We start from the raw sequence: 14480 nt of genomic DNA, 5'->3' as shown, positions 1-14480 counted from the left end.
GCTGCTGTGATTGGTGATGATCCTGTGTCTTCAGTGTCATTGTAGCAGCAGACAGTGTGGCTTGTAATGCACTCTGCTGCTGTCACCGGCGGTGGCAGTGTTTAAAATGTTGAACTCTATAAGACGGGGATATTCAGTGTTATGATTACATTTCATTCAGATTATTGATGAAGGTCAAAATTGATACATGAATGAGTGGGGTAAATGTTTACAAATATTTAAAAAAATATGGTTGTGAATTAGTTTTTGTTTGCCACTGCTGTTTCACGCCTCTGATTGTGTTGTTGTTGACATTTTAAAGAATAGGTGCTCTTGGAGAGACACTGATTTACGACTGTGCGGTTTTATTGTAAAGCCCCATTGGACGGGTGAACTGCCAAATATGTCACTGCTCAGTCGCAAGAGACACCCGCCACACTATGGAATTTACTGTCGTGCCCAGGTGGAATCAGAAGCAACATGCTTGCTTGTCTGAAATATAATACATCTAAGTTAGTGTAAAATAAAATAAAAACGACTTCAAGTAGGTGGCCCGCTTTCATTAGAGTACTGTATTCTGGGAAATCTGCTGCGGCTCAAATAATTGACTTCATAAATGTATACATTGTGCCACCGTGTAATTTAAAGTAATGATTCCCGCACATCGAGGCTGATCTTGTGGATTAATCAGTCTTTTGTTTGGGCTGACAAAAATAAATGCCTGAGGTCTAGCATAAACTTGGAAGCATGGCTCAATATTGGATGTTCTCACTTGAACAGAAAATGAAAAGTCCTTTCTGTGCACTTTTTTTTACAATTCGCCTTTCATTGTGTTTTATAAGAGGGGAGATGTGTGTGTGTGCGGTGTGCGTGCTGTGCCTGCTGTGTGTACGTCTAACACTTGTCCTTTTCCTTGTTCCAGGGTCACATGGGTCCAACTGGTCCCCCAGGCCCCCCTGGGCATCCTGGAGATGATGTAAGATGCTTACAGCTTCTCGCAGTCCCTACACTTCGATGATAAAATGAGACCTTTGTCAGTGACCTCCGCTTAACCCCCAGCTCTAGCGTACATGCGGTATACACTCACTCATCGCTGTGCAGCACCAGATAAATACGATATTTAGCTGTGTGCCACAAACACTGAGTTTGTATGAATAACTACAGGCTACATACATGATTTATTCCACACTTTACGCTGTGTATTTTGAACATGCTAGTTGCTGTATTCACACATTTTATATATATAGTGTATATATATTAAAAGTTTTTGTGCTATTTTGAGTATGTGTATATAGTGTTTTCGCTCCAATAAGGGATCCTGTTGGTATATGCCTCACAGGCATCCCAACTTGCTCCTTCACTCAGCCCCGTGTTTATGCTGGTTGAGTGATGTGCATTCGTGTAACATAAACGCGAGGTATATGCAATATACATGCCATGTGGGGTTGGCGGTGCACCGGTTCGCGCACTGCACTATGAACCCGGTGACCTGAGTGGTCCCTGGGTGGTATCTGAACCTGTCCCTGGGACCCATTCTTCAGCAACCCACACACGGTCTAGCGAAGGGAAGAAAGTTCAAACAACTGCCATGACCAATACGGGCCACGGGGAGGGCTTCACCCAGCCGTGGATTGTCCACCAGCCGAAAATCACTTAGTCATTCGTGAACTGTAAAGTCCACTGTAACGAAGCCGTTGATTGCAATCATTATTCCGTTCATATTAGTGACGTGATAACCTGTTTTTACATAATAACAAAATATAAATAAGCAACGTTTCAGGGCAGTGGTGCTTCTCTGCTATGAACGAGGGCCGAATGCGTTGAGGGTTTCGTTTTCTCTGCGTTCGAGCTCCACTGGCAGCGCGGTTTAACGAAAGACGCCACGTGTGTGTGTGTGCGTGCGTGTGTACATTGTGAACATTCAGGCCGGGCGATCGCGCGTTAACCTCCGCACGTGTGTGGCCCTCCTCTCCCTGCCGTGTTGTTTCAGGGCAAGAACGGGAAGTCGGGCCGGCCAGGGGATCGTGGCGGACCGGGTGACATGGTGCGTCTCTCCCCCTCCGCTCACGCTGGCAATGCGATGATCGGTGGTAGTGCTGACCAATTGGAGCCCCTGAGCAGAAATTATTTTTCGGAAACCCCACCTCACCCTGCCCCGCCCCAAACCCTCCCTTAAATTGCTCAAATCTTGAGTGAGATGATATAGACAATAGATGGATATATAGAGTGCGTTAAGAGAAATATAGTCACAATTGGGTCAGTAGTGAGATAAGTGCGTGGACAAGGGAGGTGACAGAGATTGAGACATGCTATGCTCTACTGGAGGTTGTATTCGAGTTGCTATTTCATGCACATCTATTTAATTTATGAATCTGGAGTCACCGGAGCTACTTGGGGGCCCTAAGCTTGTACTTAGTTTGCATACGCCTCGTGCTTGCCGCTGGCGATTACATCTGGCAAAGATCACCCCTCGTGAAAATGGGGCTTTAAGGCGCCACTCAAGGTGGCTGAGGCAACAGATGTTCGGTTTTACCCGCACATTCAGATTTACTACCTTCTGCTGCAGATGAACCTTTAATTAAAGGCGAACCTACCACACCACAGCCCATTAGCGTGTGAACCAAAAATAAGTAAATAGCATCATGAAGAGCAGAGGTGACAGGGAAGGGCATTTCCCAGGGTGGTCAGCCACCATCCTGGTCATCCCAACTTGCTCCTTCACTCAGCCCTGTAGTTATGCTGTCTTGACGGATGTGCGTTCGTAGGCTGCCTGTGGTTGAACTAGTTATTCAACAAAGATCCTTGTGCCTGTCCATTGTATTGCACGTCACGGCAATTTGAATGAGCTTTTGCCCCCTTTTACAGACCAGCATAGTAACTTCTGATATTGATTTTCCACCAGTAGCATATATATAGAGATGAGAAAAAAGTGTAACAAGGCTTATAGTTGCAGGGATGAGAGGTTAGTTTTGGTGGCAATGCTGTATTCAGTTCTGCGCTGATCACTCGCTCAATACAATGCGCAGCCTAATACTACTTTATTATATGTAGCATTTTTATTTATCCGTATCTAGACACGTGGTATAAAACAGTTGGAAGTGCCCATTACAAAGGAAGAGGAGGACTGTAAATACTTAAACAAATATAAAATACAATATAGTCACTTAGGTTTGCTGTTGGGGTGAGAGGATATGGGTATAAAGCTAGCTTGAAAATGCTTTGTTAGAACTTGATTCAATCCACCCCCTTAATGTGATTCTGAAATTGAGTTAAGCCAATTGAAAAACCTTATGAAAGAAAATCCTGACAAAATGTAAAACTGTGTGAACGTTAGCTTGAATAGCTATTGAACAATTCATCTCAGTATCATGGGTTCAAACACTTAATGAAATGGTTGAAAATCTAAATGTGATTTATTTTTGTAAGGGTCCTTGTTTGGGTGCAGAGGAGCTGCATGTACATCAGAGTGAGCTCATTAAATATGTATTGTCAAGTCAGGTTTCAGTTGACTTCCTTAAGCCACTGAGAGCCAAACAAAGGCCCTCTCTAACACAACCAGCTGCTGAGACGTAGGCACAGGGTCTGTCAACCTCCCACCATCGTGTAGTTGCGCTGCATTGCCCCTTGCAGTACTCTACAACTGTTTGCGGCGGAGGTGTATTGCAACGTTCCAGGGATGGATGAGAGGTTTGTTGCTGTGTCGGCTGGTGGTGTAGGGTCTTGTTGGAATGAACGGGAGCCCCGGAATGCACGGATCCAAGGGACACAGGGTAAGCGAGCCCACCGAGAGAGACGGTCACCACGCCCATCGCACCACCGGCAGTGCGTGACCCCGAGCGGACCCCACCCATAAACACGCAGCAGCAGGAGCAGCAGCAGGAGCAGCAGCAGCAGCGAGACGTCTCCCAAACGCTTTACACGCACACCTCGTGGGAACACGCAGAAGCGCTTGACTTCACCGAACACGTGTACAGCTCGGTCCTAAAACAACAACAAAATATAGCAAGTTGTATATAATGGAGCCGACACGAAGGTCACAGGGTGAGCTTTTGTTGTTGTTGACCAAAATGCAATTTTTGTTATCTTTTAGAAAGAAAATAATGTCACCCGTCTATTTTTTAAAACGGTGGTTAAGAAATTATAACAGTGCTCTGTAAAGGTCTTAAGTGACTCTTGGTATGTCAAGAAAGGTTATCAACATTATTTGCACATACATTATATTATTGTTGTAAATGCTACTTGATGTATTTGACTCACAGTAATTGATAATAATTGCAATAATTCAAGCGTATACATTTCTAAATGCTTTCAGTTATTTCCCACTTAATCTTTGCACCCTTCAGTTCCTGCAGACTGTTTGATAAAATGAGTACGGATGGAGCACGTTTTCTAAATTCTTTGTTAGCATTTATACGATAATTGGAGAAAGCTTATGGTTGTGCCTACTTGATTATGAATTACAATAGCATTCGATTTTTTTGTTATTGCAGCCATGTCGATAACAATGCCGAATACATTCTTCTGCCCAAAGGGATACAACGGGATTCCTGGAGCCAAGGGAGAATCTGGAGGGAATGGTCACCGGGTATGACTGCTGTCAGCTCTGACACACACACACCTCATCATCATTTATATCTTTCTAACCAACCAATCAAGCCCATCCTGGTTCTTAAATAGCATCACTGCCAAGAGAAGCATGTACAGAGCTCTAATCGAGGTGGATGGTCCCCTGATTTTAAATTTAGTCACAATTGTTTAACCCCTTCTAATGCTCATCAACAAGATCGCATTGTGAAAATAGGAAGAAACGTACGTGAAAAGTTTGGTTATTATTGTGATGACGTTACACAGACATGTGGATCTTTCAGAAGGCATTGGTTAGCTGAGGATTCGACTGAAGCCCTTAAAAGCAATACAATTAATCTCAGAGGGGTCTTTTACAAAGGGCTACCCACAGTCACTCTACATCTAAAAATAGCACAACAATGTATAACTACTGCTACAATTAAATCACAAAAAAGGGGTTGAAATTAATAAAAACTACAAAATATTACAATTTTGTAAATATATGATTTAAAAAATAGTCTTCACACGTGGCTGGAAAACGTTCAAGCACTCTGTCTTGATTGCATATTCAAATTGCACGGTGCCACCTGATATCGAAGGTGTACGCTGTGAAACAACGCATACACGTAACATTAATTTCCATATTTAAGTTCTGATAGACTTTACAACATCCGTGTAGACTCTACTGCTGTAGTTGTGGAGTGACTGCCAACTCCTCTGTCTCTTGCAGGGGGAGAGAGGTGCGGCTGGAAAGAACGGTTCCCCAGGCAACGTGGTAAGTGTTTATACCCCCATTACTATTTGCATTGTTTTACATTATTTACCATTAAGTATTATTCAAGTGTTTCACTCACACCCACAAAAATACTCCTACGAGCAATAGCTATTCCACAGTGCTATGTGGTTGCTGACGTGTGGACAATCACTACAGAGGTCTAAAAATAGAATATTAGCAGCCGAGATGAGATGCCTTAGCAAATGACCACGGATACCACAAGCAGCCTACCACACAAATGAATCGGTCCTCGTCAAAATCGTATAAAAGGTAGAACAACACCTAGAGCCGCTGTTGGCATCAAATAAAACTGCAGTGGTTTGGACATGTGACAAGGTAAGGGGGCGACTATCCAACATCGTCATCTTACAGGACATGACGTGATTAAAAAGAAAGGGAGAAGATGACCCAGCATCGACTGGATGACGAATGTGATACCAGGCACTGACCAGCCGGCACGACCCTGATAGAGACTGTGAAGGACAGGCAAACGCGAAGAAAGTCCACGGATGAGGCATCACTGGCACCCCCATGACGGTTGCGATTTAAGGAACAGATAAAGAACTGATGATGATTATTATTCTTACATCACATTTCTCCTACCTCTCTCCGTACCCAGGGCCCCCAGGGATCAACTGGTGAGCGAGGACGTCCCGGAGGGCCTGGTTCTAGCGTGAGTGTCCGCACCCCGTCCTTGACACAGTCACTCACACACATCCTCTTAACCTCTTCGCCGTGACACAGTCACTCACACACCTTCTGTCGACCTCCTCACCACGAGCCATCCCCACACGTCCCAAGCGCACGTGGCATCACTCACGTGCAGCCACAGTGCGAGCGTTTTATGGGATTCCAGTTAAAAGTAGCATCAATTATTCGCCTAGTACGAAAACGATTCTTCATTTTTTCCAGTGCGGCGTTTCCTCGGGTGTGTTTCCCATGAAACGTAGATATGTTACTTTTAAGGGTATGGGTCAATTTTAATGTTAGATGCAGGAATATGTTGTATCAGATAACACTGAATGCGTAATAGCTGTGGGATTAAACATGCGGAATGCAAAGCAGGAACGTTATAATGTGGTTTCACTATAATTGATCAAAGTTAAGAAGACGTAAATATTTTGTGTGGTTTTGATACTTTTTTCACGAAAGAAGTACATGACATATATATTTTCTTCCCACCAAATACACTTTATAACCATCATCCACTCAAACAGCTCACTTCTGACAACAACAAAAATGAGAGTATAAACCCGGTGACAGCCAAGGGGCACAGTTAACCAAACATGCTCTCAAATACAACTCCTTCAAATATTCCTGTACACGTTCACGCGCGACGGCACCTGTGCTTCTCGGGCTACCGTACCTCCTCAATGCTGACCGCTTCGCAAACCCCCCTATGCACAACGCGCCGGAATAAAAACCTGTCTTCGGCAGCGTTGATGAAGTTCACCGCGTGGCGAACTCCCGATGAAGCCCGGTTCACTCGTTGGCCTCAACGTGAACACGCAGACGTCGCCAATTCACTCCCTGCCATGAGCAATAAGAAGAGGAAGAGGCATTCAACGTTCCAAAATAAACCTTTAAAGAGCATCGGTTCTAACGGTGTGTGTGTGTTTGTTTCCTGACTCAGGGTGCCCGTGGAAGCGATGGGCTGGTGGGGTCAAGGGGACCAGCTGTGAGTACCTGCCCGCATTGAAAGTTATGACCTTGTGCTTTATCACGAATATGAACTGTTATACATTCATCATCATAATCATCATCGGCCATGGTCAATCCACTGCTGGATGATGACCGCGCCGCCCGTCGTATCTCATGGTTCTGCAATGTGATAATCCAGCTACCCGCACACGAGCTCATTTCATCGCTCCATCTCCACAGTGGATCTCCTCTTGAATACTTTTTTTACGCATTGCCAAAAATATATTTATTTCTTTATTCATAATGGTAAAAATGTACAATCTCTCCTGCTGGAATCGTCAAACAGCAAAGACACGAGGATGTCAAACGACGCAGACAAATCCAAGATTAAACGTCACGTGTTTTCGGTCGTTCGGCATCAGTGGGCTGTCGCGCGTGCCGACGAGAGAGAGAAAAAACGATACTCTTGTTTTGCGGAAAACGTTAAACGCGCCTTACACTTTGCCTATCCTCTAAGAATTGCTGACACAGCGTGCAGACTTTTAAACGAAGCTGTCCTTTGCATTCGCCTGCAGGGTCCACTGGGCAGCGCTGGGGCATCTGGCTTTGTTGGACAGCCCGGAGCTAAGGTGAGTTGGCAGCCTAAGTGGTAATAGACCCCAGCCCTGGGCTGAGCGTAGGGAGGTAGAGTACCTTTTTTCTGCCTTCAGAGGGAAAGAAACGCGGCCAAAAATGGCAGGACGAAATGAACAATTGCGCCCAGGCAGACTTGGAAAATGAGGCTTAAAACAATGTTTTCGTAGGCATGCTGCACACTTCAATTTCAACAACCTCAAAAGAAAAGTCAAAATTTCAACACAGGGCATATTGATGGGTAGGCCCATTATATATATAAAATATATATATAATAGTATATACTGCCTGTGACTAATTTGGGTGTTCCTAACATACGTTCACGTAATATAAAAGCACAGCGTTAATACATTTTTTATGCAGGTTTGTCCAAAATAGGTGGTTTGTACTGGTGGTTTAGTTTTGTCCCATCGTACACGACCATAGTTAATGGTGAAGTCAAATCAGTCATAGAGTGAATACAAATTGGGATATGTGGTGGGAGCAGGGGGGTTACCAGTGTCTCCTGGGAGAAGGCTGCCTCTGTGTGGTGGCAGCTGCTGTTGGAACTCTGTCCTGCGTAGTTCAGTAGAGGTACCACATTTTCTGGATTATAAGATACACTTTGTTCCCTATGTTTAACAACAACAACAAAAAGTTGGTGTGGTGGGCATCTTAGAATTTGCTTCACGTGTGTGCGATTAGATTTGTATAACTTTATTCACACCTTACTCTCTGGAGCATGTTTTTTTAATGCTGAGAATGTGGTAAAACAACAGCGTTGGGAAACATGTACGTGCGTATCTTGAACTTCTTTCGCACCCGTACGTAGCCAACCGCGCTAATCAGACCTGCGAGGAGTTTGTGCCTTGCCGTTGATGCTGTGTCCCGCAGCGCGCTCTCACCTGTACCGGTCTGACCAGCCCCACCGTCGCCGTGTCGTTTGCAGGGTGAGCTCGGCATTGGTGGGTCGCGTGGGCCTGCGGGGCCACAGGGGTCACATGGTGAGGTCGGCCTGCCTGGGTCTCCTGGCCTCGTCGGGCTCCCGGTACGCTTCTTGCTCAGATTTTTTTTTCTCATACATTATTTGTTGTTGTTATTATTATTATTGTGTCCCCCCCCCCCCTCACCAATTTATTCCCATTATGAGATGAAGAATCTATGGCCGACAGAGCCGTTTGCCACAGAGCTACCTCTGAGATCCCTTCACGTGACCATTGCGTCACACAAAGTCGAGAGCTGAAATGTCCCACCCGCACTGCCACAGAGAGAGAGAAATGTTCATCGCATAATTAAAATACATCAAAGTGATGTCATTCAATTAACCGAGCTGGAATTTTAACCAAATTTAGAGAACACAGTTTTACCAAGGCGACTGCTTGGTTTTGAATCCCGGGATCTCAGCGTGGTGGTTCAGCTCTCTGACCTCTGAAACCACGGCGCCACACCCATTTGTTTTGTTTTCTCTCTCACGCACTCAACAAACACGAGGGAGACGGGGGGCAATGCCTGCCTATGCGCCGTACGTATGGTACGCGCGTGAATGTGTAGAGTCCATTTCACGCACAAGGTCCGCACCGGTCACAGGTTGCCCGTGGACATTATGAAAAGACAGACGATGCGTTTGGCGGGTGTGCATAATACAGAGCTGTTTTCATTTTAATAAAACATTTGAACTCTGGACCCGCCTGAAAAAAAAGTATCTTGACACCTGTTGAGGCTTTCCTGGGTACATAATTGGATATTATTATGGAGTATATTTTTTAACAGGCGTTTGTCATGGACATTGCGCTGCATATACGACATTGCATAGAGCATCTGTGTATTCTCACAGTGCTCTCTATCAGTCGTATGTGTGCCACAGTCAAGTGTTTTGTGTGTGTGTGTGCTATCTCTGCCCGCACCGTGCGTGCCCATACGCCACGAACCGCGTGAGCTCGCAGCGCCTCTATGGGGCAGGGGCAGCGAAATGTTTTCAGCAAAATTAACATTTAAGTCTTTTAAATCAATCACGTGCCAGTTTTTTTAATCAATCACGTTTGCCCTCGGTGCAGCTCTGACCCAAGTGTCCTCGGAGTTTTACTCGAGGCATCAGAGTCTGCTTCGGGCAGTCTTACAGTTGCCATTCGCTGAAGACTTCTTGTCCCAGCAGATACCTTCAAACCTCAGTCCACCACACAAACTGCTTATGCAGCGTGTCTGTGTGCGAGCCCCAATTTCTTCCAAGAGGCCATTGCGTTGCTTTGATTCATTGTCAGAATTAAAACGCGCTGTGAGACACACGGTGCATTACCTCATTGTTTTGTTTGTGTGAAGTGGCGTTTTGTTTTAACCTACGACGTTGTTGAGGCCAGCCACTTTGAACTGCCAATCGTTTGTTATTCATATGCGTTGAGTGCTTATGTTTTGTTGTAATGATATTGTTTAAAATTCAAGGGCTGCTATTGTTTTGGTCAGCAGTGAAGCATTTGAATTCGCGTTCCATGCCACCGAAATCATTGGAAAGCTAAATATTGTCACATCTCTAACTGTACATAAGCAAGTAAGAAAGTTTCTCACGATTTTTTACGCGTTCAAATGATTTGGCGACTATAAATTCCCACATATGATGAGCCACTTCGATGAGCCATGGTGTGTGACCAGGTTGCCTTTGAACAAAAAGCGCTAACAGGTCAGTGGGCCTTACCTGCTCAATAAAATAGTTCAGTTACAAATAAATAGATAGCGGTAGCGCATTCACCGCTTGTTGCAGACGTTCACGGTTCGAATCCAGTGGCCACCCTGGTTTTTTATTACTGTGGATGTAATAACCATCACAATAACCGCAGTCGGCGGTTACGGTCTCAGGAGGTAATTCGCAAGAGTCGGCTCTCGTGTGCTGACGTCACAGTCCAATTGGCCAAATTAATCCGCAAATTTCTGACTTGGGATTAGACACAGCAGCAACTTCCAGACTCATGCCCTGGGTCACTCTTGCGAATGAGACTCATCCTGATCTCTCTGAGGTCTCGGCTGGTTACACAAAATAAACTTGTATTCAGAAACGTTGTGCAATTTTTGTCTTTAACAGGGAAACAACGGACATAATGGGAAATCTGGAAGCAAAGGACCACTTGTAAGTATTTGTGTTTATGTATATATGTGTTATTTACGATGCTGTCATGTATTATTTTCCATCACTGCACAATCGATTGTGACAAAACAAATGATCCTTATCGATAATCGATCCAATATAATCACCCACGCTTTATTATGTAGCTACATCGTATTCCAAAGGTTATATTTTAATATTGGAATGTATCTCGCTCATTAACTGAGTCACGAGGTGACATATGACTTCAAACTAGCTTAGACAATACACCTTTTTTTTCAAGCAAAGAAAAACCCAATCTCTATTCGTTAACCGACAATAATGATATCAGAGCTTAACTTCTCACGGAATATTTTCTGCGCGCCCCCCAACTCCCAGACCCCCCACACCCCCCTCGCCCCCCCTCGCATCCGACGGTACGGCTAAGGGGGGCTGGAGGTGGGGAATACATAATCCCGAGAGCTCAGCCCCCGAGACAGCTGTAGCTGACATTAAGCCCTGAATGACTGCTGCTGCTGCTGCTGATACTCGCGATCGGCGATCTGCGAGCGTGCGACTCCCACCGGGCGACTGCGCTGAGCTAGACGAGAGGACCTGGAGGCCATCGCGCCGAGTCCCAATGTCCCGGTCGCTCGGGGGTGTTTCGTGTCGCACGGCAGCGGGAGGCAGAGTCGGAGAGGCGCTTTGTTATTTTTTTGCGAGATCGCCCACGCACCGCACGGTGTCCTGCCCAATGCAGCCAGCGCTCGCGTGGAATGTCATCTGCTTGGCACATTACGTAGACATAACATCGACAGAAGTAGGTTAGTTCTATGGGGGGAAAGTCAAAAAGGAAAATTAAATTTTTTTAAGGCATTTATTTCTGGCCCGAAATGTTGATCTTTCTTACCTGGAAAAACCTATGACGCAGTCGGAGTGACTGTAAAAAAAAGTCTGGCTGTATGGTTGAAATATGTGTTTATGTCTATGTGTGGTCGTCTGTAATAATATAAAAAAGTATTTAAACATTTCTGTAAATTATTCAGGAATGCTGTAAATATTAACTTGAAAGATCAATATACACAGTATATATTAACCAACATATTTAATTTCAACCATCTTTAATTACATATCCTACAATTGATTCTACCATTAGTTACAATTAACAACCATGTTTATGGTGATGATGATGATGACGATTTTTGAGATGTGGATGATGATTAGGCACAAACATCTAAGCAAGTTATCGTGATTGACCAAACGATGCCCTCAATTCCATTACAGCCGGTCATCCACAAGACTGGCGAGTGCCATCCTAGGAATTGCGTCACCTCTGGCTGTCACCCATTAGTGAGTGTGTGGGCATGAGGACCCACACTCGGAGTGCAGCAGACGGTGGGGTGGAACATGGGGTGTGGTGGCACATGCAATGTGGTGGGACATGTGGTGTGGTGGTACATGCGGTGTGGTGTCATGTGGCGGTGCTGTGACCGCGAGTGGCGTCTGTGTGACCCCTGACCCTTCACAGGGAAACCCTGGCATTTCTGGAGCCCCCGGCTTCCCTGGCCCCCAGGGAGTGTTGGGCCTCCCAGGTCAAACCGGCCTCGCTGGCCTCAAGGGGCCCTCTGTGAGTACTGCACGTGGCCTTTGCACACAGATCGAAGCTGCAGTCATTAAACGCGAATGTGATTAACGCGTAATGCACACACCGCCTACAGAAAGCAACTTTATCCAAACCGGATTGTTATGACCACTGATATGTATTATTTAAAACTGCCTACTTAATAAGGTATAATGGATAACAATGAGGCTCTTGTTGTACCCATGGCAGTGACCCTTGTATCAGACTACAAAGACTCTGTGTGCGGCTCTGCTGCATGATGTAAACATTGCATGTGTTTATGAAACCAACTGGTGGAAAACTGAAATTAGATTATGTTAGGTTTCTGATCATTCTTTTGTGGATAAAGTTACGAATGTTTGTGAGATTTACAGATCATCGGCATTTCACCTTCAATGAATGTCTCACACGAATTTTAATCCTGGATGTTTGTTCCACTCAGGGCGATATTGGAATTCCCGGCTTGAAGGGAGAACCAGGCTCCAAGGGTGAACACGTGAGTACAAATGTCCAGCTCCCTCAATTAATATATTACGCACCTCGAGATGTACAGCATGGAAGGGCGCGATATGAAAAAAAAATGATTACGATGATTATCCTGATGTACGTCAAATTATTGCAGTTGTCTAAATACTTGACTCAGGAGGAGTGATTGTGCTGTGGGAAGGTAGAGGCTTGAAAAGATGGTGGAGGTCAGGGGATCAGTAACCAAAATAACAAGAAGAGCCTTTTTTTTTATTCGGTAAAAAAAACTCGAATATTTCAACAGCCGCAATGCATGTGATGAATATCAGACGATGGGTCCTTAATAAATAACATCACGGAACAGTCTTTTAAGAGTCGCATGCGGCTCCGGAGCTGCGGGCTATCGATTCTCTGGTCCAGGTAGAGGCATGATGGAGGTTGAGGTTTTATGGACTACGTGGAGCATGACTAAACACAACATTCAGTAATGTCATTATGCATCTGTCAAAAGAAGAGAGCTCGCATGCAGTGTGAACAACTTGGGACATCAGCGTGGGACTGGGGTCAGGTTAAAAGGATCTTCTCAAGCAGGTTTTTTCGTTCGGAACGCTCAGTGGCATCTCACCGCTGGTTTGAACGGCTGCTGTCACAGTTATCGTTATTTCTCTCAAGCAAACAGGACACAAATTGGGAGCGCAGATTTGGTGATGCGGCAATTACGGCTGCAGCTGTGCATACTGCCGTGCGTCATTGTCACATGAGCAGAGCTGGGAGCACACCTCCTGTACGGGAGCCACATTGATATCCGTGTGATGCACAAATGCTTAGATAGGGGCTCAAGGTGCCTGCCGTTGTTTTTTTTCCGACACCTCCAGACTTGTCCACTCAGATAGGGGCATCTTCCGGCAGGGTCGATGTCCAGCTCAATCCCTTCCCCGTGTTGCCTGGGAGGGGGCATGGGGAACATCAACATTCAACGAATAAAGGAGGATGGACACAATGCTGACCGCACGACCCTCCCGCAGCACCACGCTGGCTTTAATAGGTGCTCGCCGACAGCACTAGACCGGGAGCCTTTGTCATTGAGTGTGTGTGTGTACGTGTGTACGTGTGTATGTGCGTGTGTGTGTGTGCCTTGGTGGCTCTGTCTGTCCGATTCAGGGCAACGTTGGTCTCACGGGAGCCGCGGGTTTGTCTGGAGAAGAGGGCAAGCGTGGCAGCCCCGGCGAGCAGGGCAACGTTGGCTTGGCCGGCCCGGGTGGTGCCAGGGTAGGTTCACATTGTGCTGCAATGTTGTCAGAGCAACAGACACAAGCCTGATGTTGCGTCTACCAAACAGATGGACGTGTAGCTCAGCGTCCCATTTCAAGGACTTTACGGATCTGCATTGCTGGGAGGTCGCATCTAATATCGAGCTGAGCTAAAATGCTGCAAATGGTTTGTGAGTGAAAGTGCCTTAATGTCTGCCCTGATGATTGGTTTGTGTGCAGGGTGCCCCTGGAGTCAATGGCTTCCCAGGTCCCAACGGGGGTGCGGGTGGCATGGCAAGTGAACTCCAATTGCATTTCTCAAAACAGCGAACGAGCACAACGTTACTCATATGCAACACACATAACCTCTCATACATAATATACACGGAAGTTGCAATTACATAATACTTTAAGCACATGCATGTGTGCAAACAAAAATTGTATACGTTTGTGGCGTGCACCATCACCATGTATTGTGGTCGTTATTGGGCACGCATGTGT

General features: G+C 45.6%; 1 protein-coding gene across 1 annotated transcript in view; it reads left to right on the top strand.

The window, feature by feature from the left end:
- The window catches only part of LOC133349774 (collagen alpha-1(II) chain-like), a 76659-nt gene that overhangs the window by 31296 nt on the left and 30883 nt on the right, over positions 1–14480 (top strand). The window contains exons 10-23 of the mRNA XM_061563502.1: positions 902–955; positions 1970–2023; positions 3696–3749; positions 4511–4564; positions 5276–5320; positions 5940–5993; positions 6954–6998; positions 7537–7590; positions 8523–8621; positions 10644–10688; positions 12172–12270; positions 12707–12760; positions 13891–13998; positions 14220–14273. Coding sequence (XP_061419486.1) covers positions 902–955; positions 1970–2023; positions 3696–3749; positions 4511–4564; positions 5276–5320; positions 5940–5993; positions 6954–6998; positions 7537–7590; positions 8523–8621; positions 10644–10688; positions 12172–12270; positions 12707–12760; positions 13891–13998; positions 14220–14273 — 873 coding nt within the window. The remainder of the gene's footprint in view (positions 1–901; positions 956–1969; positions 2024–3695; positions 3750–4510; positions 4565–5275; positions 5321–5939; positions 5994–6953; positions 6999–7536; positions 7591–8522; positions 8622–10643; positions 10689–12171; positions 12271–12706; positions 12761–13890; positions 13999–14219; positions 14274–14480) is intronic.

Source organism: Lethenteron reissneri, chromosome 31, assembly GCF_015708825.2.
Source record: "Lethenteron reissneri isolate LAM-NWPU_2019-01 chromosome 31, ASM1570882v1, whole genome shotgun sequence".
Taxonomy (NCBI): domain Eukaryota; kingdom Metazoa; phylum Chordata; class Hyperoartia; order Petromyzontiformes; family Petromyzontidae; genus Lethenteron; species Lethenteron reissneri.
The sequence above is the reverse complement of the archived record's forward strand: the minus strand, read 5'-3'. Positions and strand labels throughout refer to the sequence as shown.